The sequence below is a fragment of the Saccostrea cucullata genome, unplaced genomic scaffold (assembly GCF_032062105.1).
Source record: "Saccostrea cucullata isolate Sc308-1 unplaced genomic scaffold, CSIRO_AGI_Scuc_v1 ctg106, whole genome shotgun sequence".
Classification (NCBI taxonomy): domain Eukaryota; kingdom Metazoa; phylum Mollusca; class Bivalvia; order Ostreida; family Ostreidae; genus Saccostrea; species Saccostrea cuccullata.
Genome location: NW_026927985.1, coordinates 144,044 through 168,705, shown reverse-complemented (window position 1 = coordinate 168,705; position 24,662 = coordinate 144,044). Strand labels below are relative to the sequence as shown.

Here is a 24,662-nt window from a genome sequence, read left to right as displayed (position 1 = left end):
GTCCTTCTTCGAAACTAGAAAGGGTTTCTCATGAACATAGATAAAATGCCTCAAACGTTATTTTTCTCTACTTTGATGTTAAGAGAGCAAACTACTATAAATTTTGTGGTAAGATTCTTTCAAAATTATGAATTCCATGGTTCTAAGGTCTAAGGTTATTTATTGTTTCAGGGAGGGACTAATCGAAAATATTTTTTTCTTCACTGTACTATTTAGCTAGAAAACTATTTGTATGGTTGTGATTAGCAAGGGTTGCCTCTTTCAAATTTGTGAAATTCATGAAGCTTTGTTGAGGGGTTTTTGGTGTTGGGTAGGGTTCAATGGATTATTTAGTGAGAATGCATTAAATCTTAGAAATTCTTATTTAGCAAATTGTCTTTTTTTTTTTTCTTTATTGCATACTTCCTTGGATTCTTGTATTATATTCAGTGACAGGTTACACCCTTGAGTCTCTTGTATATGAATAAACCAGAGAATATTTTTTTGATTTGATATAAAAAAAGTTTTTTTTTTTATTTTAGAAAAGACATACTATACAGGAATGCAATGTGCGATATTTTTATCTACAGTACAATTTCTTCCTAAGGACTTGAAGATTGACTTGTAATTAAAAAAGAATAATTCTTTTGCTTTGAAAGCATTATATATAATAATACAAAATCATTTTGTTTTGACTTGGAACCACTGGAGTAAGCAGCTTTTATACAATAGTAGATTGCCTCTATGGCTGTGTCAAGTGCTGTATTTTAAAGGACATTCCAGTTTTGATTTTGGTCCAAACTAATTCAAATATCAAATAAGTATCAAACAATTTTAGATTTTTAAAAAAAGGGGCATTTTCTTAATGTATTCACTTTAAGATCATTTAAATTTTTTTTAATGAAATATCCTTACTGTTTTCAATTTCAATTTTTGAACTAAAATTTTTTGATTCTTTAAAAACTATTTTAATTGTTGTGCTTGTATAATTTTCATGAAAATTGATATTATAATCATTCTATGAATTGTATTTGCATGTACTTTATATTTTGTAAAGAGCCCAATGAATTATTTATTTACTTTAAAACAATATAACATATTGTTTTATCATGTAATAAAGAAGAAAGGAATAGTCAATGAATTACATGTACATATTTTTTTTTGAGTACAGTGTATTTTATTCCTGTTTTTTGAATGTTATATGTTTTTAATTATTCTAGATCTGAAAGAGACAGTTTAACAAATTAATTTTAAGGGGGCTGACTGGGGTTTCCAAGGTTGAAAAATTTAATTACAACTTTATACAACTGATTTTTAAAATGATTTTTCAACTGATAGGTAGATTGACATTGTAATGGTGTGTTTTTGACATTTAATAAACTGAAACTCTTAAAGAATGGGTAATAAAAATGTTATTAAAGAAAAAGTATTATATATATTCTCTTGAAATTTAAAAATAGAAATTTGAGAATCCCTAGATCATGGGGTTTTTTTTGTTATGTGAATTCTTTGTTTCCGTCATATTTTTAATAAACACAGGAAAATTTGTTAATTTTTGGCATTTTAAGATGCCCCCTGTGGAAACAAGAATTTATGATTTTGTGTTTATTGCATATAATATACGAAATAGTATTGCTCATCATATATATATATATGAATTTGAGCAAAAAGTCTATTGTAGTTTTTGTATAATTTGCTTTACAGTGCAAAAAATTGGCATTTTCCTATATATTTCTTTAGTAAATGTACCCGTATTTTTAGATGGTCCCTTATATTACAAATACCTGGATGGTAGATTTTTCCCAAACTTGGCAAGTTCACTGAATTCATAGCAAGAAACATATATTATTAAATTAAAGAGTTTCTCAACTGTATGGTGTTAATTCACACAATAAACCCCCAGTCGGCTCCCTTATTAAATTGGTTTTTTTTTTTGGCAAAAAATGTGTGGTCTTTGCAGATATTTATATTACAATAGGTTATGTTTCTATCAACTATTACATGAACATTTATTTTATATTTTGTCCCCATCATGAAAAAGTTGGTGAATAAAGTGTAATCAATTTTTTTCATTCAATCATATTTTTTTCCCTTCATCTGGGACCCAGACGAAAGTTATCTTATCTTATTGAAGATCGAAACGTGTCAGGCATCTTTGTGTATGTGTTTAATATTAACTTTTTTGTATTTCATCAGAACCACACCTTTGTACCCTCAGATGAATCAATTTTACTTATCCCTTTGACAAACTCGCTGAAATATCAATAAATATGCAGATTTGATGATTATAAATAACTACCCTGTAATCAAATTTTATATTGGAACTTTTCATTTTTGAAATAAAAATTTCTTATTTTGCTGTTTATGCTAAAATATGACATCTTAGAAACCTTGTGAATTTTGTTTTACACATGAACAACAATAAAAGTCAAGTTATACAGGTCACTGGCGAGAATACTAGTAAGTCCAGAATAATGTAGTATGTTAAATTTGTCTTATCAGGATACATGTACAACTGGTTCCAGAAAAAAAAGGCCAGATTATAGACATCATTCCAGACAAAATTATAAACATTGAAATTTATTGAATGAAACATCAGGTTTAGATTGTATTAGGAAAGATTTCAGTATACACCACATCTTGATTAGACAAGTTTGACTGTAGTACCTGTCTGAACCTGTGAAATGCACCAGTGAGTGGTTTTGTTTGCAGTCAGTGTGTCAATTCATTCTAATTAAAATAAGGTCTTTGATCCACTCCAGTTAGATCACTACACAGTAAAGTTAGATCTTAGATCCGCTCCAGTTAGATCACTACACATTAAAATTAGGTCTTTGATCCACTCCAGTTAGATCACTACACAGTAAAGTTAGATCTTTGATCCGCTCCAGTTAGATCGCTACACATTAAAATTAGATCTTTGATCCACTCCAGTTAGATCGCTACACATTAAAATTAGATCTTTGATCCGCTCCAGTTAGACCACTACACATTAAAATTAGATCTTTGATCTGCTCCAGTTAGATCACTGCACATTAAAATTAGATCTTTGATCCGCTCCAGTTAGATCACTACACATAAAAATTAGATCTTTGATCTGCTCCAGTTAGATCACTACACATTAAAATTAGGTCTTTCATCCAGTCCAGTTAGATTGCTACACATTAAAATTAGATCTTTGATCTGCTCCAGTTAGATCACTACACATTAAAGTTAGATCTTTGATCCACTCCAGTTAGATCACTACACATTAAAGTTAAATCTTTGATCTGCTCCAGTTAGATCACTACACATTAAAGTTAGATCTTTGATCCACTCCAGTTAGATCGCTACACATTAAAATTAGATCTTTGATCCGCTCCAGTTAGATCACTACACATTAAAGTTAGATCTTTGATCCACTCCAGTTAGATCACTACACATTAAAGTTAGATCTTTGATCCACTCCAGTTAGATCACTACACATTAAAGTTAGATCTTTGATCCACTCCAGTTAGATCGCTACACATTAAAATTAGATCTTAGATCCGCTCCAGTTAGATCACTACACAAACGTAGCGATCTAACTGGAGCGGATCAACGATCTAATTTTAATTAGAATGGTATGATTGTAAACTGTAATTCATTGATTTGTCATCATGACTCAGTTCAGAAATAATTCTGCTTAATCATGATCTGCGCATGTTACATACCACAGTATTTTGGAGAGATGAGTAATGGACAATATGGAACTGTCTATTGTGCCAAATTTAAATTTGCCATCAAAAGGTCATTCATGATTGGGTAAAAGGGTTTAAAAAGCAATTTCAAAATATTCAAACTTGAATCCCCTTCACCCAAGGATGCTTTGGGCAAGTTGGTTGAGATTGGTCCCAGTGGTTCTGGAGAAGAAGTCGAAAATGTGAAAAGTTTACAGGCAGACGGACAGACAGACTTTTTCCCTACAGAAGATTTTCCTTATTCATTATGTATAACTTTGATAGTATATTATGGCCCCATCCTACCCCTGGGGGTCATGATTTGTACAAACTTTAATCTAAATCATCTGCAGATGCTTCCATATACAAATTTCCCTTATCATGGTATTTCAGCTATTGAGAAGGAACATTTTGGAAGATTTTTTCCAATACCGGTATATATTCCTATTTAAAACTTTGATCGTCCATTGTGGTCCCACCCTACCCCCAGTGGTCATGATTTGAACAAACTTAATTCAAAGAGAAAAAAAATTTAAACCTGAGAAAAAAAACTTGATGGAAAAAAGAAATATTTGACCATTGTTGTCTAAATCTGAAAATCCTATTGGGGGGGGGTCTAACTTTTTCCCAAACACTACAACTTGCCCTTCTTTTACAAGACTGCAACGTGCCTGTTGAAAGGGGGGCAGTGCCTTAATCTTCAATGCCTATATTATGTCTATCTTTGCAAAGGGGGGGGGGGTATGCCTCCCCCCGGATCCGACGCCCAAGCAATGTAGGTTCTTTATTTTAAGGGGACACTATCGTTCATGTGAAGGTAAGTTTGATCAACTTAAAACCTAAAGCAACGGAGACATTGCAATATTAATAAATAATTTGTTCCTGTTAAACATTAACGTCACTAATCATGCTAATATTCCTAGATAAGTCCACATTTTAAAAAAATATAGGCAAATGAACTCTATTACTTTTTGTCAATTTTCCACCTTTGTAAATATTTTTAGAAGGCTTTGTCAGAATGTTTTCAATCTATCATATGATGAAGAACATACCCAAATGATTACAAAAAGTGATTCAAGTATTTACCCTTCCCCTCAAACTAACGAGAAATAAGTTATTTACCGATGTTACTTTTCTTAACCTTTTTGCACTTACAATGTCGAGCACGTGCACTGGAAGTTAATGTAAAGAATGAGTGCACTTTAGTACGTCATTTGGAACCTTTTTGGCTACCCATTTTAATCTTTACATTACAATATATATCTAAATTAATCTATGATTATTGTGATTCTAGTGTTTAGGGATGGGGTAGATGTATCGCCCTGCAGACCATAATACAGAGGCGACATGAGCCTATATTTCCTTAGCTGCAGATCTGTAGCGTTATGGTTTTATATATTTGTCTTTGACCATAACGCTACAGATCCCGTAATGCAAAGGTGCAATTTACGGCGCAATATTTTCTGCGCACTTTTGGAGAGAATTTCTCCACTATCCAGCATCGGTCAATTAACTACCTTTTAATTCCTTATTCTAGGCACATTACTTAACTAATCTGTATACATTATCCATCTTCCAACCTTTTATAGTCGCCTCTATAAGTGATAAACTCGCTTGATTAAAGAAGAAGGTACAGTTTCAATACAAATAAAGCCCTATATGTTTTCTAAAATATGAAAGTGCCCTAAGAAATTAAAATTCATTCTTTCTGAATCTTGGGAATTCTCTGTAGTAAGAATACACAAATGGTTTTTCTCAAATGACCTCCTAAATTCCAATTGTGACGTAATTAACTTGTGCATTTTCCCGTATTTTCTTAAAAAGTTGCAGAAGACATCAATTTTCAGTGGAATTTTCTTTCAGAAAACATACTCTGCCACCGTCGCCCTAAAAGATTTTGAGATATGTGATTTTTCATAGCTGTTTGCACAATATATCCAAAAATTAAGGCGGGCGACGGTGGCAGACACTATTTTCTAAAGGAATATTAGCAGAAAAACGAGTCATATTGAAGCTTTTCTGCATTAAACTTAAAAATATACCAAATTAATGACGTCATATTTCAAGAAATGTTCTTCTTCATGCCATATTTTTTAATGATTTATCATATTCACCTACTCAACAATTGTTAAAGCCAATTTCATAACTTTTTAAGAACATTAAATTTTTAGGGCACTATTAAGCTCAAACCGTACCGTCTTCTTATTTGTTAGATAGCTGAAAATTTACTTCAAGCGAGTTTATTGCCTGTAGAGACAACTATAAAGGGTTGGGAGGTGGATAAAATGTACATATTGGCTGCAGAATGTGTCTAGACTTAGGGAGTGAATGGTAGTTAATTGACCAATGATAGAAAGTGGAGAAATTCTCTCCAAAAGTGCGCAAAAAATGTTGCGCCGTAGATTGCACCTTTTTTGATATAAAACCATAACGCTACAGATCTGCAGCTAATATTTACTAATCTCACTACCAATACCAGAATTCTTTTAAAACACTCCTAACGAAAAATACACAGTAAAATTAGAGACATATAATCTTCGAACCTTTTAAAATTTGTGCAAAAATCTTCCATTGTTTGAAGTTGGAAGTAGGATAGATACTGTCCGAATAGAAACTTCAAATGACAAACACAATGAAATGTTCAATGTAACGTGAGTAAAGTGATTATAATATCAATCGTTGACACTCGGGGACCTGTTAATTTAGTGTCTAACTTGACGGTAGTTTGGAGACTTTTTTCAAAAAATTAGATATGAGCCGCAACTTTGGCCAACATTGTCCATTGGATATGTATAAAATATAAATTAAAATACACATTCTGTGCAAATCAGACCAATGGCAAAGTTGCGGCTCGATGTAAACAATGTCGTTGAAAACTGGGTATGCATATGAATAACAATAGAAATGTGACAAATTGTTAGACCCCCGTCTCAAAAGCTAGTGTCGCTCGGCATTATTTAGTACTTTTATGCAATATAATATACCAAATTAAGCCTGCTCTTAAGACATAGTTTAATACCTATAAAACATAAATTCAATGAAATTCGGGATTTTATTTTGCACAAAACACCGGGACCCAACTTTCATAGCTTTAAGTGCACTTATCCTGTACCGAGGGATTCGGGAGCCCCAAAATCTAGTTTTACAGCCTGTCGAACGACCGAGGTGTGCCGAGTGAATGTTTAGCAAGCCACGCGAGATGCTCCGACTGACTCTTGCGGCATGTCAGATTCGGGCGGGAAGTAAACAGTACACATTTGATGATGGTTCGCACAAAGGCAGACGGTGGATCAAGTGCTGCAGGAAGGAAAGGTAGATTAGAGAAATGTACAGACATAATCCAATAGCCTACATCCACGTCTTGTTTTTTGTGGGGGTAGGGGGTTGCTTGCGGGTACGCACTGCAAGTAGGGCAGTGACTTTTTCTACAGGGGCATATCGATACGTATCACGACATTTGAGCCACGATAAGATATGTATCACAATATGTTTTATTGGTTATAAAATCTTTTTTTTGTATTGAAATAAAGAAAACAATTCTTTGCAAATAAGAACAATTTAATTTATTCAAAATAGTTGTTTATATGTTGTAAAAGTTAGGCCATCCTTATCATTCTACAGCCAGTTAATAAGTCAAGGGAATCTAAACAAACTTGAAATTCAACCATACTTAAATTTTTCCATTTCCAAGAATCTTCGTTCTTTTTTGACTCGATTGAGAATAAGTGCTCACAAATTACAGATAGAGGTTGGCAGATATTGTAACCCAATTATACCAAGAGATGAAAGATTTTGTATTAATTGTAAAAATGTCGTTGAAGATGAACATCATTTTTTATTTGTATGTCCTCTATATAAACAACTAAGAAGTGAATTTTGTACACTTTTTAATAATACATGTATATCTTATGAAATTCTTAATCCAGCAGATGTTAATTCTACAAGAAATATTTGTAACTTCATACGTGATGCATGTAATATAAGAAAATCTATGTGACTATATATTTTATATTTGTTTACTGTATGTATGACTTGCGCCGCATGTGGTTTTTGTCAAATTGAATAAATAAATAAATAAATAAATAAAATAAAAAAATGTTTGTTTGGAATTGCCGCCTGGGGGTTTTCAGACCCAGGAGGGAGGGAGGGAATTTTTTTTTTTTTTTTAACAAATTGAAGCTATTTTAATAGAAATTGAAAATCGCAATGAACAGTGGTGATTTTCGTTAATTTCCCTCTTTCTTTTATTTGATTAGGCCAAAAAAAAAAAAATATGTGTGTTTCCGGTAACATGTCCCTCAAAATTAGGGTAGGTAGGTAGGCAATTACTTTTTTTTTTACTTTTACTTTTTATTTTAACTGAACATTATATTTGACTGTTTTTTAGGTAAACTGTATATGATATTAAATATTAACAAGTAGTATTTTGTTTTCTAGAGGTAGGTAGCAGAACCAATTGCAAGAAATTGATTTACAGAAAAAGACATTTGAATTTTAATCACAATTTAATAATGAAATTTTGTCACATTTAACAAAAAAGTAAAATAAAGAATTCAAAATTGTTTTTCAGGCCTACTTCTACCTCGACCTCATTATCATTACATGTAAAGACATATAGTTAATATCCATTTCTTTCACGGCCAATAATGTCAGAGTTAAACCGCCGTTGTTAGCTTCAAAATTATGACTATCTCCAAATAAATTTCCCACAGTCCAGTGCCAAAGAAAGTTATATGTTGCAGTTATTTCGTATGAGTGTGGACATTTCTTGAGCTTAAACCCAATGACAACATGTGGTGGACTTGGAGTTGAGTGATGCACATATAAAATAAGTGATGCAATACATCTGGGGCCACAATTTGAAACACTAGCCATATTCCTGGAGTGTTTGCCTAGTGGCTGCCCCTTACAACGTTTTAAATGAATTGGAGTGCATTTTAAAACTGAACTATTCATGCTAATAGGGGTCAAACAATTCTTTTATGCTATGTATTATATATCATTGGATTCGTAATAAATAAAATTTTTCTCATCTATTTACAGAATTTTTATTGTAATTTTCTATAAATAAATAATTCAGGTGAAAGCAGATGTAAATCGCAAAATAGATATTTTAAACAAATATGCCAAAATTGTCTTTAAAAACTATGAAATTTATGTGTGATGTTATAATTAATGATTAGATTATTATTTATTATCCATTTTATAAGTTTGATTCCTCAGAAATCAATAATTGTAGTGATAGTACAATGTCAATCTCGCCAACAAATTTTCAAACTTGTGTGATAAAACTTGATTTCTAAACGTTTTTAGCTCTACTGGTCAGAGACCAGAAGAGCTTATGCGATAGTAATGCGTCCGTCGTCCGTCCGTCTGTCTGTCTGTCTGTAAACAATTTTTCAAAATGCTACTCCTCCTACAGTTTTGGTCTGATTTCAATATAACTTGGCACACAAGTAGACTACACTAAGATACATGATTCTGTGTATTGGTTTTTGATTTCAATGAACGGTGTTCCCGTTGTTACTAAAAATAGAAATTTCTGTGAAATTCTTTCAAAATGCTACTCCTCCTACAGTTTTGGTCTGATTTCAATATAACTTGGCACACAAGTAGACTACACTAAGATACATAATTCTGTATATCGGTTTTTGATTTCAATGAACGGTGTTGCCGTTGTTACTAAAAATAGAAATTTCTGTGAAATTCTTTCAAAATGCTACTCCTCCTACAGTTTTGGTCTGATTTCAATATAACTTGGCATACAAGTAGACTACACTACGATACACAATTCTGTATATCAGTTTTTGATTTCAATGAACGGTGTTGCCGTGGTTACTAAAAATAGAAATTTCTGTGAAATTCTTTCAAAATGCTACTCCTCCTACAGTTTTGGTCTGATTTCAATATAACTTGGCACACAAGTAGACTACACTAAGATACATGATTCTCTTTATCGGTTTTTGATTTCAATGAACGGTGTTGCCGTTGTTACTAAAAATAGAAATTTCTGTGAAATTCTTTCAAAATGCTACTCCTCCTACAGTCTTGGTCTGATTTCAATATAACTTGGCACACAAGTAGACTACACTAAGATACATGATTCTCTTTATCGGTCTTTGATTTCGATGAACGGTGTTGCCGTTGTTACTAAAAATAGAAATTTCTGTGAAATTCTTTCAAAATGCTACTCCTCCTACAGTTTTGGTCTGATTTCAATATAACTTGGCATACAAGTAGACTACACTAAGATACACAATTCTGTCTATCGGTTTTTGATTTCGATGAACCGTGTTTCCGCGGTAAATAAAAACAAAAATTTCTGTTAAAAACTCTCAAAATGCTACTCCAAATACAGTTTAAGTCTGATTATAATATAATGTGGCATGCAAGTAGACTACACTAAGAACATAAAGAGACTTAATCAAGGCTCATTATTCTTTTTATTGCTGTGGTAAAGTTTCAATTCCCAACTGCTTAAGAACTTTTCTTTTCCTTTGCTATAAGAACAAACCAGTAGAGCTTCAGTCTCGACAGAGACTTCTGGTTGAACATTTTAATGATCAAATTCTATTAAAATAATTATTTTCTACACCTTTACATTTATAACTATGCGTAAAATGGAAGAAATCTTCTGAATTTCTGAGAAACAGGTAACGAAATCGGCACTGCGCGGTCCCGAACTTCACAAAATTTTCGTATTTTATATTGAAGTATATTACACGTGTAGATCATTATAATTATCAAACCTTTCAAGGAATATGTAGTTGATAGCTTGAATTTCATGTAATGCTTTACTGGATGAGAAAATATTGGGTATTGACTGAGTTATATGCTCAAAAAACATCGTAAGTAACAGTCCGCCATTTTGAATTTTGGTGGGACTTTCCGAGATTCTTATGTTTTTTAAACAAGTATATCATGTGATTTCCAACTGTAGTATGATGCAATCATCTATTGTTAACCTGCAGGTGGCCACCTGTGCTCTGATAATTTAAAAACAAGCGGTAATTTCAAGTCAAATCAACAATGAAAATATACACACGTGTCAACATCGATTTGATCAGAAGTCTCATTAAGGGTTGGATGCTAAGTGTCAAAAGTCGTCATTAAAGGGTAAAGGAGGGAACGATCTAAGGGGAAAAGAGCTATTATCTACGCATGTATATAATCTTAAAATGCTTGAAAAGACGTTTTTAATTATCTGTTACAAGTGCCTTTTTAACTGCGCGTGTTTTGAAGACTGTAGTTTTAGAACAAATTATGGTACGTAATCCGGATTTGCAATAAAAAGTGCTAGGGTCGGCGCGTAAAATTAGGGTTGGTCGGGTTACCGAAAACACAGGTATTTTTTTTTTTTGGCCTTAATATCATTTTTGTCTAAAATATACACAGAACGGTACTCAAGTATCAATCTTTCTTCGATGTTAGATTTGCTTATCTATTAAAAGTCAAATTTCAGCTTCAAACTTTTTTCTTTATTTTAAAAATCTTTTTAAAACACTTTCTTTACAAATCTTTTTAAAACAATTTCATTAGTGTATTTCATAGCATTTCTCTTTGAAATTTAGCCCTTCATTAAGACAACCCTTACAAAGAGTGCGAACCACACAAAATTTCTTAAGAATAGTTGCCACTTGGGATGTTTTGTGGAAAAGCGGAAGGGGTGCTTGGTATGTAATCCCTGTTGAGATTCTGCTAGGCTAGATATTTGGACTGACGCTGTCGCAGAATCCCTGGACAATCATTAATAATTCATGTCTGGAGATTAAGTCCCAACTTCGGTCGACTATAGCAAGAATTGTTCACCTAGATCACACTGCTGTTCGCTTCAATTAAGTCATTTAGTTGTTTATTTGACTCTCTGTCACTATTATTTCTACATAGCTTATCGTTTAGGCATGTAAATCCCAACATAAAAATATTCACTGAAATCTGCTTTCAAAATATGGCTCCCGTGACGAAATTGTTTACCTCCTCGAATAAAAGAGTTCCTATAGTCTGTTTTTACCCTATGTGACTCTGAACCAAATCTACTGTGGCTATTGAACATCACATAGGGTAAAAACAGACTCTAGGACACTCTTTTATTCGAGGAGGTAAACAATTTCGTCACGGGAGCCATATTTTGAAAGCAGATTTCAGTGAATATTTTTATGTTGGGATTTACATGCCTAAACGGTAAGCTATGTAGAAATAATAGTGACAGAGAGTCAAATAAACAACTAAATGACTTAATTGAAGCGAACGGCAGTGTGGTCTAGGTGAATAATTCTTGCTATAGTCGACCGAAGTTGGGACTTAGTGTCCAGACATGAATTATTAATGATTGTCCAGGGATTCTGCGACGGCGTCAGTCCAAATATCTAGCCTAGCAGAATCTCAACAGGGATTACTTGGTATGTTCTAGAGTGTTCGCCATGAATCAGTTTTAACATTAGGTTTCAAAGACTTGTCATACTGACAGACAACATTTTTCCTTTTGTATTTGGGAATAAACATTTCTGACCCATGTAATTTTTTAACTGGGAACTGAACGATCATTTTTAATTTCAACATGACGGACTTATCCTATCAAGTTCAAAGGGCAATCTATTACAATAAACTCTTTCCAGGTATCGGTGTATCATTCCATTTAATTTTTAGCTCTACTGGTCAGAGACCAGAAGAGCTTATGCGATAGTAATGCGTCCGGCGTCCGTCCGTCTGTCCGTCTGTCTGTCTGTCCGTCTGTCTGTAAACAATTTTTCAAAATGCTACTCCTCCTACAGTTTTGGTCTAATTTCAATATAACTTGGCACACAAGTAGACTACACTAAGATACATAATTCTGTGTATCGGTTTTTGATTTCGATGAACGGTGTTGCCGTGGTTACTAAAAATAGAAATTTCTGTGAAATTCTTTCAAAATGCTACTCCTCCTACAGTTTTAGTCTGATTTCAGTATAACTTGGCACACAAGTAGACTACACTAAGATACGTAAATCTGTGTATCGGTTTTTGATTTCGATGAACGGTGTTGCCGTGGTTACTAAAAATAGAAATATCTGTAAAATTGTTACAAAATGCTACTCCTCCTACAGTTTTGGTCTGATTTCAGTATAATTTGGCACACAAGAAGAATACACTAAGATACATAATTCTCTATATTGGTTTTTGATTTCGATGAACGGTGTTGCCATGGTTACTAAAAATAGAAATTTCTGTGAAATTCTTTCAAAATGCTACTCCTCCTACAGTTTTGGTCTGATTTCAGTATAACTTGGCACACAAGTAGAATACACTAAGATACATAAATCTGTATATCGGTTTTTGATTTCGATGAACGGTGTTGCCATGGTTACTAAAAATAGAAATTTCTGTGAAATTCTTTCAAAATGCTACTCCTCCTACAGTTTTGGTCTGATTTCAGTATAACTTGGCACACAAAAATAATACACAAAGTTACATAATTCTGTGTATTGGTTTTTGATTTCGATGAAAGGTGTTGCCGTGGTTACTAAAAATAGAAATATCTGTAAAATTGTTTTAAAATGCTATTCCTCCTACAGTTTTGGTCTGATTTCAGTATAACTTGGCACACAAGTAGAATACACTAAGATACATAATTCTGTGTATCGAATTTTAATTTTAATTTTGATGAACGGTGTTGCTATGGTTACTAAAAATAGAAATGACTGTAAAATTGTTTCAAAATGCTACTCCTCCTACAGTTTTGGTCTGATTTCAATATAACTTGGCAGACAAGTAGACTACACTAAGAACATAAAGAGACTTTATCAACGATCATTATTCTATTTATTGCTGTTGTAAAATTTCAAATCCCAGCTGCTTAAGTACTTTTCTTTTCCTTCGCTATAAGTTCAAACCAGTAGAGCTTCAGTCTCGACAGAGACTTCTGGTTTATTCACCTTCTATTTTTATGAAGATGCATAAATGTTCTGGTCTTCAATGCTTGAACGTTTTCACATCCACTGATCCAACTTGGTCTGACATTTTGGCGGCTTTCATTTTGTCAAATCGCCACCCATACTCCCTATATCATAAAATTAATACTATGAAGAAAGCGTTTTATTGACCGGTATTGTTAAATTTATGTGAGCTCAAACCCGACTTTAAAAAGCTATTTCGAAGAACGAACTAACTTGTAAAAAGCGATGTCGGACATAAGGACGGTAAAAAAAATATTTCCAATATTTTGCCAATAAAATTTTTTGAGCGGGGGGTATTTCAATGAGGCGGGCGGCAATTCCAAACAAACTATAATTTTATTTTGGCCTTTACAAGAATATTTTACTCAAGTGGTGTTAATAGGCCTATTATTTATTTCATATCTATATTTATTTAGCTTATTTATTTTATATTAAAACCAAATGTTAAATAAACAAAAAAAAAACATGTCAGAATTTTTATGCGATAGTTCAATGTTTCTTCATATGTATTGATACGTGTATTTTGCTCACGCAGAATCCATATTATCTATATCAATATATTGTCCCAGCCCTAATAATAAGCATGATAATTTAAGGTAAATAATTGATACTTCCAAAAAGCATAGTATTTGTATTATAGGTAGGGAAGTTTGGCAAGCCCTCACCACAGTCATAACATGTCCCTTAGCAGCAAATCGCCACTAAATGATAGAATTTTTAATGTTTTTCTTTTATTTTTACATAAAAGAGGAATAATTCAGTGACGTAGCAACGGTTTTGAAAGTGGGGGGACATGACCCACTTCCACGCAGAACTGTTAAGGCTTACTATGAAGAAATCAACAGAATATATATGCACACACAATAATATTAATTATGCTCCCCTTCGAAGAAGGGAGAGCATATTGCTTTGCTGCTGGCTGTCGGTCCACTTAGTTTCCGTTTATTTTCTTCGCAACCGTTGCACATACTGAAATGAAATTTGGTATACAGATATATCACTTGAATGTCTAGGCAAAGTTATGTTTTGGGTTCGTTCGCACCATTTTTGACAGAGTTATTCCCCTTGGACTTAGAAAAATTCCAATTTTTTAGCTCTACTGGTCAGAGACCAGAAGAGCTTATGCGATAGTAATGCGTCCGGCGTCCGTCCGTCTGTCCGTCTGTCTGTCTGTCTGTCTGTAAACAATTTTTAGGTCACCTGAGTAAACTCAGGTGACCTATTGCTATCCGTTTTTGTCCGTCGTCGTCCGTCGTCTGTCGTCCGTCGTCCGTCGTGCGTCGTGCGTTAACATTTAAACATTTTCAGCTTCTTCTCTGAAACCACTGAACCAATTTCAACCAAATTTGGCATATAGCATCAATGGGTGAAGGGGAACAAAAATTGTGAATTTCGTGGTCCCCGCCCCCCTGGGGCCTGGGGGGTGGGGCAAAAACCACTAAAAATAGTGCAATCTTTAAAAATCTTCTTCTTTACTCCCGGACATCAAGCAGTCAAACTGTTGGTATGATTGTAATCAGCATTGAGTCCTCTACCAAAATTGTGAAATTCATGGCCCCAGGGTCAGGGGTTCTGGTGTTAGGGAGGGGCTCTATTGATTATATAGTGAAAATGCAGTAAGTCTTTAAAAATCTTCTTCTCTGCCCCTGGGTATTAAATAAACAAATTAAGTTCATAGTTATGATGAGCAAGAGTGGCTCTACCAAATTTGTGAATTTTATGGCCCCAGGGTCAGGGGTTCTGGTGTTAGGGCGGGGCTCTATTGATTATATTGTGAAAATGCATTATTTCTTTGAAAATCTTCTTCTCTGTTCCTGAGTATTAAATAAACTAATTAAGCACATAGTTATGATGAGCAAGAGTGTCTCTTCATAAATTGTGAATTTTATGGCCCCAGGGTCAGGGGTTCTTGTGTTAGGGCGGGGCTCTATATTGATTATATAATGAAAATGCATTAAATCTTTGAAAATCTTCTTCTCTGCTCCTAGGCATTAAATACACTAATTCAGTAAATAATTATGATGAGCAAGAGTGCCTTCACCAAAATTGTGAAATTCATGGCCCCAGGTTCAGGGGTTCTGGTGTTAGGGCAGGGCTCTATTGTTTATATAGTGAAAATGTATTAAATCAGTGAAAATCTTCTTCTCTGTTCCTAGGTTTTAAATAAACTAACTAAGTAAATAGTTATGATGAACAAGAGTGCCTCTATTAAAATTGTGAAACTCATGGCCCCAGGGTCAGGGGTTCTGGTGTTAGGGCGGGGCTCTATTGATTATATAGTGAAAATGCATTAAATCTTTGAAAATCTTCTTCTCTGCTCCTAGGTTTTAAATAAACTAACTAAGTACATAGTTATGATGAGCAAGAGTGCCTCTACCAAAATTGTGAATTTTATGGCCCCAGGGTCAGGGGTTCTGGTGTTAGGACGGGGCTCTATTGATTATATAGTGAAAATGCATTAAATCTTTGAAAATCTTCTTCTCTGCTCCTAGGTTTTAAATAAACTAACTAAGTACACAGTTATGTTGAGCAAGAGTGCCTCTTCCAAAATTGTGAATGCCTTAGCATAGATCTAGCTTAAAACATGAAACAAATTCAATCATTTGAAAGTTGTTGCATGATGCTCAGGTGACCTATAAGGCCCGTGGGCCTCTTGTTCAAAATGCTACTCCTCCTACAGTTTTGATCTGATTTCAATATAACTTGGCATATAAGTAGACTACACTAAGATACATAATTCTGTGTATCGGATTTTAATTTTGACGAACGGTGTTGGCGTTGTTACTAAAAATAGAAATTTCTGTGAAATTCTTTCAAAATGCTACTCCTCCTACAGTTTTGGTCTGATTTAAATATAACTTGGCACACAAATAGACTACACTAAGATACATAATTCTGTGTATCGGTTTCTGATTTCGACGAACGGTGTTGGCGTTGTTACTAAAAATAGAAATTTCTAAGAAATTCTCTCAAAATGCTACTCCTCCTACAGTTTTGGTCTGATTTAAATATAACTTGGCACACAAATAGACTACACTAAGATACATAATTCTGTGTATCGGTTTCTGATTTCGACGAACGGTGTTGGCGTTGTTACTAAAAATAGAAATTTCTAAGAAATTCTCTCAAAATGCTACTCCTCCTACAGTTTTGGTCTGATTTCAATATAGCTTGGCACACAAGTAGACTACACTAAGATACATAATTCTGTGTATCGGTTTTTGATTTCGACGAACGGTCTTGGCATTGTTACTAAAAATAGAAATTTCTGTGAAATTCTTTCAAAATGCTACTCCTCCTACAGTTTTGGTCTGATTTCAATATAACTTGGCACACAAGTAGATTACACTAAGATACATAATTTTGTGTATCGGTTTTTGATTTCGACGAACGGTCTTGGCGTTGTTACTAAAAATAGAAATTTCTGTTAAATTCTTTCAAAATGCTACTCCTCCTACAGTTTTGGTCTGATTTCAATATAACTTGGCACACAAGTAGACTACACTAAGATACATAATTCTGTGTATTGGTTTTTTATTTCGACGAACGGTGTTGGCGTTGTTACTAAAAATAGAAATTTCTGTGAAATTCTTTCAAAATGCTACTCCTCCTACAGTTTTGGTCTGATTTCAATATAGCTTGGCACACAAGTAGACTACACTAAGATACATAATTCTGTGTATCGGTTTTTGATTTCGACGAACGGTCTTGGCATTGTTACTAAAAATAGAAATTTCTGTGAAATTCTTTCAAAATGCTACTCCTCCTACAGTTTTGGTCTGATTTCAATATAACTTGGCACACAAGTAGACTACACTAAGATACATAATTTTGTGTATCGGTTTTTGATTTCGACGAACGGTCTTGGCGTTGTTACTAAAAATAGAAATTTCTGTGAAATTCTTTCAAAATGCTACTCCTCCTACAGTTTTGGTCTGATTTCAATATAACTTGGCACACAAGTAGACTACACTAAGATACATAATTCTGTGTATTGGTTTTTGATTTCGACGAACGGTGTTGGCGTTGTTACTAAAAATAGAAATTTCTGTGAAATTCTTTCAAAATGCTACTCCTCCTACAGTTTTGGTCTGATTTCAATATAACTTGGCACACAAGTAGACTACACTGAGATACATAATTCTGTATATCGGTTTTTGATTTCGACGAACGGTCTTGGCGTTGTTATTAAAAGTAGAAATTTCTGTGAAATTCTTTCAAAATGCTACTCCTCCTACAGTTTTGGTCTGATTTCAATATAACTTGGCACACAAGTAGACTACACTAAGATACATAATTCTGTGTATCGGTTTTTGATTTCGACGAACGGTCTTGGCGTTGTTACATAGAAATTTCTATGAAATTCTTTCAAAATGCTACTCCTCCTACAGTTTTGGTCTAATTTCAATATAACTTGGCACACAAGTAGACTACACTAAGATACATAGAATAGTGCATCGGTTTTTGATTTCGTTGAACGGTGTTGCCATGGTAACTAAAAATAGAATTTTCTGTGAAATTCTTTTAAAACGCTACTCCTTCTACAGTTTTGGTCTGATTTCAAAATAAGTTGGCACACAAGTAGACTATACACAGATACATAAAATAGTGCAATGGTTTTTGATAAGTACAAACCAGTAGAGCTACAGTCTCGACAGAGACTTCTGGTTGATAAGAGTTATGGCCCATGGACTTTGAAAAATTCCAATTATTTGCAGTTTCTGTTCATTTTCTTCTCAAGTGTTGCACATACTGAAATGAAATTTGGTTTACAGATTTATCACATGAATATCTAAGCCAAGTTTTCTTTTGGGAATGATCACACCATTTTTAGCTCTACTGGTCAGAGACCAGAAGAGCTTATGCGATAGTAATGCGTCCGTCGTCCGTCCGTCTGTCTGTCTGTCTGTCTGTAAACAATTTTTCAAAATGCTACTCCTCCTACAGTTTTGGTCCGATTTCAGTATAACTTGGCACACAAGAAGACTACACTAAGATACATAATTCTGTGCATTGGTTTTTTATTTCGATAAACGGTGTTGCCGTGGTTACTAAAAATAGAAATTTCTGTGAAATTCTTTAAAAATGCTACTCCTCCTACAGTTTTGGTCCAATTTCATTATAACTTGGCACACAAGTAGACTACACTAAGATACATAATTCTGTGCATCGGTTTTTGATTTTGATGAACGGTGTTGCCTTGGTTACTAAAAATAGAAATTTCTTTGAAATTCTTTCAAAATGCTACTCCTCCTACAGATTTGGTCCGATTTCAGTATAACTTGGCACACAAGTAGACTACACTAAGATACATAATTCTGTGCATCGGTTTTTGATTTCGATAAACGGTGTTGCCGTGGTTACTAAAAATAGAAATTTCTGTGAAATTCTTTCAAAATGCTACTCCTCCTACAGTTTTGGTCTGATTTTGATGTAACTTGGCATACAAGTAGACTACACTAAGATACATAATTCTGTGCATCGGTTTTTGATTTCAATGAACAATGTTGCCATGGTTACTAAAAATAGAAATTTCTGTGAAATTCTTTCAAAATGCTACTCTTCCTACAGTTTTGGTCTGATTTCAGTATAACTTGGCACACAAGTAGACTATACTAAGATACATAATTCTGTGCATTGGTTTTTATTGAGTGGCAAGGATCATTTTTCTATTTATTGCTTATTTAAAGTCTCAAGTCCCAACTGCTACTTTTCTCTTCCTTTGTTTTAAGTATAAACCAGTAGAGCTACAGTCTCGACAGAGACTTCTGGTTGATAGAGTTATGCCCCTTGGACTTTGAAAAATTCCAATTATTTGCAGTTTCCGTTCATTTTCTTGGCAACCGTTTGCACTAACTGAAATGAAATTTAGTGTACAGATATATCACATGAATGTCTTAGGCCAAGTTTTATTTTGGGTATGATCGCACCATTTTTGACAGAGTTATGCCCCTTGCTTGGACTTAGAAAAAGAAAAAAATTCCAATTATTTGCAGTTTCCGTTCATTTTCTTTGCAACCGTTGCACATACTGAAATGAAATTTAGTATAGAGATTTATCATGAATATCTAGGTCAAGATCTGTTTTGGGTACAATCGTGCCATTTTTGACAGAGTTATGCCCTTTTGGACTTGGAAAAATTACAATTTGGGGGGAGGGGGGCATAAGTGTTTTACAAACATCTCTTGTTTTTCATTGGTAGTGATATCCCTAAAATTTGTCGAAGCACAAGGGTGTCCGATGCATGGTATTCAGGTTACTGTAGCTAATTGTATACAATCCAGACTACTGCAACATGTCTGAAACAGTCCTGGTAAATTAAACCAAGTATCTTTAAGCTATGCTTAACTTTAATTCTGTTTCTAGTTGTAGCAGCAAGTGCCCCAAGAAAAGCACTAGGTGGAAGCTCCTCCTCCTCTAGTGACCCCTCCAGTGGTAAGTACGTATACAGACTTTCTGTCATTACTAGCGTTAAGCAGCATCTACTTGTTACTTTATTTGGAGCTATAGTAACAATGACTCCCAGATTTCATTGTGGAGTGATAGGTTATTCACAATGTTGGGTACATATATTCCAGAGCTCATATGTTTGATATACGGTATGTTTTATATACATGTAATAGTAATAATTTATAGAAATGCTTTATGTATTTCCAAGAACTGTAACTCTACTTATTGTATCCCAAAAGATGGGAAATCTAGTTCATCGCCAAATTCATTATACTGCCATGACTTCTAAATTACGAAAGGCTGCAATTTATCGAGAATTAATTGTATATAGAATATACATATTCATACGTGTGTATTAATGCATTACCTTTATCATATTTTCATAAATTTAATGCAATTTTCTTTCTAAATACACTTTAAAACAATATGAGCTGCATTTTTGAAAATTTTATTTTGCTGTTAAAATGTGTTATTATGATAAATCTGTATGTAACTTAAACCTTTATGATCAATTAGACTAAAATAAAGCAGAAGAAGGACTCTTAAATATACAATCCAATATACAGTTTTATAAGAGAAATCATTATTGTACAGGACAACAATAATGTAATTTCGATACCATTGAAGCTTATAAATAATTCTTCCACCGCAAATATGAAAAACAAAAGTTTATTAGAATTATTTTTTTTCTGTCATTGAAATAGTTATTTACAATTTTGCAACAAAAAATTCCAACATCAAAGTTGCAGCTCATATTGCTTTATGTATGCTGTGACAAATTTTCGCAAAAAAATTGTGACCGCATTCATAGAATAAAGTAATACTTCACTGAAAATTTTGTCTACAGTAACTGCAAGCCCTATCAAACCAAAGTTGGGGATGTACACTACTTGATTATTACTTATATATGTGACTTTGCCTTCCTTAATGACAACTTTTATTGTGGTGAGCTCTGACTCTCTACCGATAATTACATATGTTTTAAGTCCATCCTTCCATCCCTCTCACTCTTCGCGAAAAAGAAAAATCATCATAGGACATTCTGACAGACAGTTGAAACAATTTCACAGGACCAAACGATTTTCACTGGTCCAACTTTTATCATATATAATGATCATAACAAGGTGTCTTTATATCATATGAATCAATAAACAAATATGACATTAATTATATATATAATATATTTAATAATATAAATAATATATTAAAATATAACTGAAATCTTCCTGGAACTGTCCTATCAAAATATTTTAGAAACATCGTGGCGAAAGTAGGTTTTAAAACAATCATGATCGACAAAATGTTTGATAATGTGTTTTGGTATTAGTTTCAGCGTCTATATGATGAAATAGAAAGTATAAAATTTAAAACCCAACCAAAACAAAACTCAGACAAACGGACCAATTTTACTAGTTATTGCATCAGACCAATAAGATTTTCACCTGTTTTGTCCGATGGACCGGTGCTTTTGGGATAGACTTCCCTCTATCCTTTCCTCCTTTTGTCTATCTGTCCACTCTGCATTTAGCTCATTTTCAAGAAACAGATTATCAATGCACCAAATCACTACCGAAGATAAAAAAATACTTTTAATACAATTATTTAGGAAAGACGGGAAAGTATGCCGGAGGAAACCCTGTTTGTCCACGTCCAACTCCTGATTGGCAGAAGGGAATTAACTCATTTTTTCAGTCCCCCCAGAAAGGAAAAGAAAACCAAACACCAAGTGACTTGGAATCTACAAAGAGCAGCAGCAGCCAGAGTAGTAGTTCTTCAGATCCAGGTCAGATGGGTTCATTTTAGCTTAATTGGTGATGTTTTAAAAATAATTTTTCAGTATGGGTTCATGAAGGTTTGAGACAATGAATATGATCTGCCATATATAAAAATGTGAATCATAGCTTAAAACTAATCTTTAAGTATTATTTAGAAAACGAGACAGGTTTTTTTAAATTCATAGTACATGAACAAATTTTGGGGTGGATGCCCCCAGATTTGTATCTATGATATAGAATCTGTTGAGTTCTCTAAATGATTTGTGACACAATCATAAAAAAAAAAAAAAAAAAAAAAAAAATAAAAAAAATCTCACCGCCCAGTTTATGGCTGCAGTATCCAAACTTCCACCAGAGTCCATTTGCTCTCTCTGTAGTTTGATAGAGCTCTACATAAACTTTATTTGTGCTATTTATTCAAGTTGAAAAATCCAATGTGCTTGATGACTATGAACTGTGCATGGCCCTTTTCCACCTTTCCAGGGTATCCTAGACTCTATGCCACTAAATCGGATGTGAATCCCACAGTGTTAGGGTGGGGCTCTAATTATATACTGAAAATGAATTAATGCTTTGAAATCTGCTCCTTGATACTGATCAAACATTTATGATGAGTGAGGATGTCTTTTCCAAAATTGTGAAATGTATGGTTCCAATGTCAGGGGTTGCTGTGGGGTGAAGAATGGGAGGGGGGTTGCAGATGTGCATTTGTCGACAACAGTTGAGAAAAATCTATGGTGTAATATTTGTTTAATTGCTTTATGCCTACACTACAGGAGATTATAAACAGCAAGTATAAGGAATGAAGAAATCATAGAAATCTTTGAATGAAGGTTGACATGATTTTCTTACACTCTAAACTGTTAAATATGAGAATTGAACAATGCATGTACATATATTTGATGGGTGTATCATGCTGTGGCAGGGCTCTTTACTCACTCACTTTACTCTGCAAAAAATAGTGCCAAGTAATTCTCAGGAAAACAGAAATTTTATAGTACCCTGGTTTTCATTAGAAAGAAAACTTTGCCCCTGTTACTTTTATTTTTGCTCTTGTACCTTGGTTGCAAATGGGTAAATTCTAAATGCTGAAAATAAAAAAAAAAACCCATCTTATTCATAAAAGATGAGCAAAATTGAAAACAATTTACTTTGAATTTTTTATATTCTTTTTTCTTAGGCCCTGCAGTAGAAGATGACTGATTCACATCAAAGACACAGTTACACAAAGTATAAAAAAAAACTGCTCAATTTGCTGATTATATATTTGTGTATACACAAAAATATTTGTTAGCAAGTATTAAGGTACAAAAAACATTATAAAAAGTTCTAAGATATTTTATCATATGGAAATAAAATTATGATTACATGTTTGAGAAAAAGAAGTTGCTTATATGCATATTTATCTTTGTGCTCTTTCTTAATTTAATAGAGAATTATGAGCATTAGGTATAATATTGCTCTGATAAGAATTTTAAAATGAGGACCATTATACAGTGACTGTCATTGCTTATTTTTCTTTTAACAATTTTTATTGTTATGCCCCCTTTATACCATTGGGTAGAAGATTCAGGGTATAAAGTTTTTGCCTTGTTTGTCTGCAAAAACTTTTTAATATTTTTTTTTCTAGGCCCTGCAGTAGAAAATGACTGATTCACATTGAAGACACTGTTACACAAAGTATAAAAAACTTCTCAAAATGTATGGACTAGGTTAAAGTATTTGCAGACAGACTGGTCAAAAACTTTAACCTTGTCCATAACTTTTGAGTAGGTGAGACTATGGCTTAACTGTTTCACTGGTGTATTCCTTGTGACAAGACCTTTCTTTTGGTACCACCAAATTTGACCTTGTGACCTTGACCTTGGAATTTGAACAACTTTCACAAAAATTTAACCATAGCCCTAACTTTTGATTAATAGTTGGTGCTAGGGCTTTTTTGATTATTTCTGCCTTAGAGAGAGGTCCATTACTTAGAGGGCCAACTCAAAAGCTGTTAAATTTTATTGGACCCTATGGAAATTTGTTGGAATGATGCCAAATTTTCACATTTTCCCATATTTTTTGTATTTCTGCCCTAGGGATTTACTTTTCATTCAAATGCATGAAAGTTATTGTAAAAAGTTACAAAAAATTGTGAAATTTCAAAAAAGTAGACCTGGTTTGGTCTAGGTATTATTACAAAGATTTTTTCCCCGAATGCATCTAAATATTCCTTATTTCAGTATATATTTTGTACATGTATATATTGGTGCAGATGAATTATTTTGGTAAAAAGAATAAACATGTTTAAATTGCTTGTATGTTTCTTTTGATGTTCTATCAACAGTTTTTGATAAAATGTCCATGAATGTCTTGAATATTCAAACGAGTTATGCATCATTCTTCTGTGTCATGCATTGCATATGTAGTTGTACAGAATCAAGTGCAAGGATGTTGTGAAAGTCATTTCAGCGTTTTTTTTTCTAACTTCATGTATTCATCTTAAAAGCATATTTTAAGACCCATAAATGCTTCAGATAATGTAAAACAAAAGGCCCAAGGGCCTTGAATCCCTCTTCTGATAAATTGTACAAACTTATATTTGAATCCCCTAAGTATCCTGTTCATATAGCTAAAGCCTTAAAATTTGAAAAGTAGGTCATCATGACCTACATTTTGGTTAAAACACTCTGAGAGCCCAGGATAATTAAATGACAAAGTGTGATGATTCTAAGCCCCTTATTATCTTAAAGAACGAGGGCGCTTTTGATTGGCATTCAGCAGGAATCTGGGCGTAAAATTTAATCAACATGTCAAATGAAATTTTAATTTTTTTTTATATTCAT

The 24,662-nt window shown here is 33.5% G+C and overlaps 1 protein-coding gene across 2 annotated transcripts; it reads left to right on the top strand.

Annotated features, from left to right (window-relative positions):
* Positions 1-6,844: 6,844 nt before the first annotated feature.
* On the top strand, positions 6,845-24,133 carry LOC134276076 (PCNA-associated factor-like). Of its 2 annotated transcripts, none has more exons than XM_062758357.1 (4): positions 6,845-6,989; positions 19,976-20,044; positions 21,666-21,842; positions 23,465-24,133. In XM_062758357.1, exons 1-4 carry the CDS (start codon positions 6,938-6,940, stop codon positions 23,485-23,487), a joined length of 321 nt encoding a protein of 106 aa, XP_062614341.1. In that variant the 5' UTR covers positions 6,845-6,937; the 3' UTR covers positions 23,488-24,133. The 2 variants fall into 2 exon arrangements, with proteins under 2 accessions (XP_062614341.1, XP_062614340.1); XM_062758356.1 differs by lacking the exon at positions 23,465-24,133 and adding an exon at positions 23,015-23,447.
* The last annotated feature ends 529 nt before the right edge of the window (positions 24,134-24,662 follow it).

Excerpts from the sequence above, each read along its gene's own strand:
- LOC134276076 (XM_062758357.1), top strand. The coding sequence starts at position 6,938 with ATGATGGTTCGCACAAAGGCAGACGGTGGATCAAGTGCTGCAGGAAGG. Across the intron at positions 6,990-19,975 it reads AAGTGCTGCAGGAAGGAAAG|TTGTAGCAGCAAGTGCCCCA; the intron begins GTAGATTAGAGA and ends TTCTGTTTCTAG. Across the intron at positions 21,843-23,464 it reads TAGTAGTTCTTCAGATCCAG|GCCCTGCAGTAGAAAATGAC; the intron begins GTCAGATGGGTT and ends TTTTTTTTCTAG.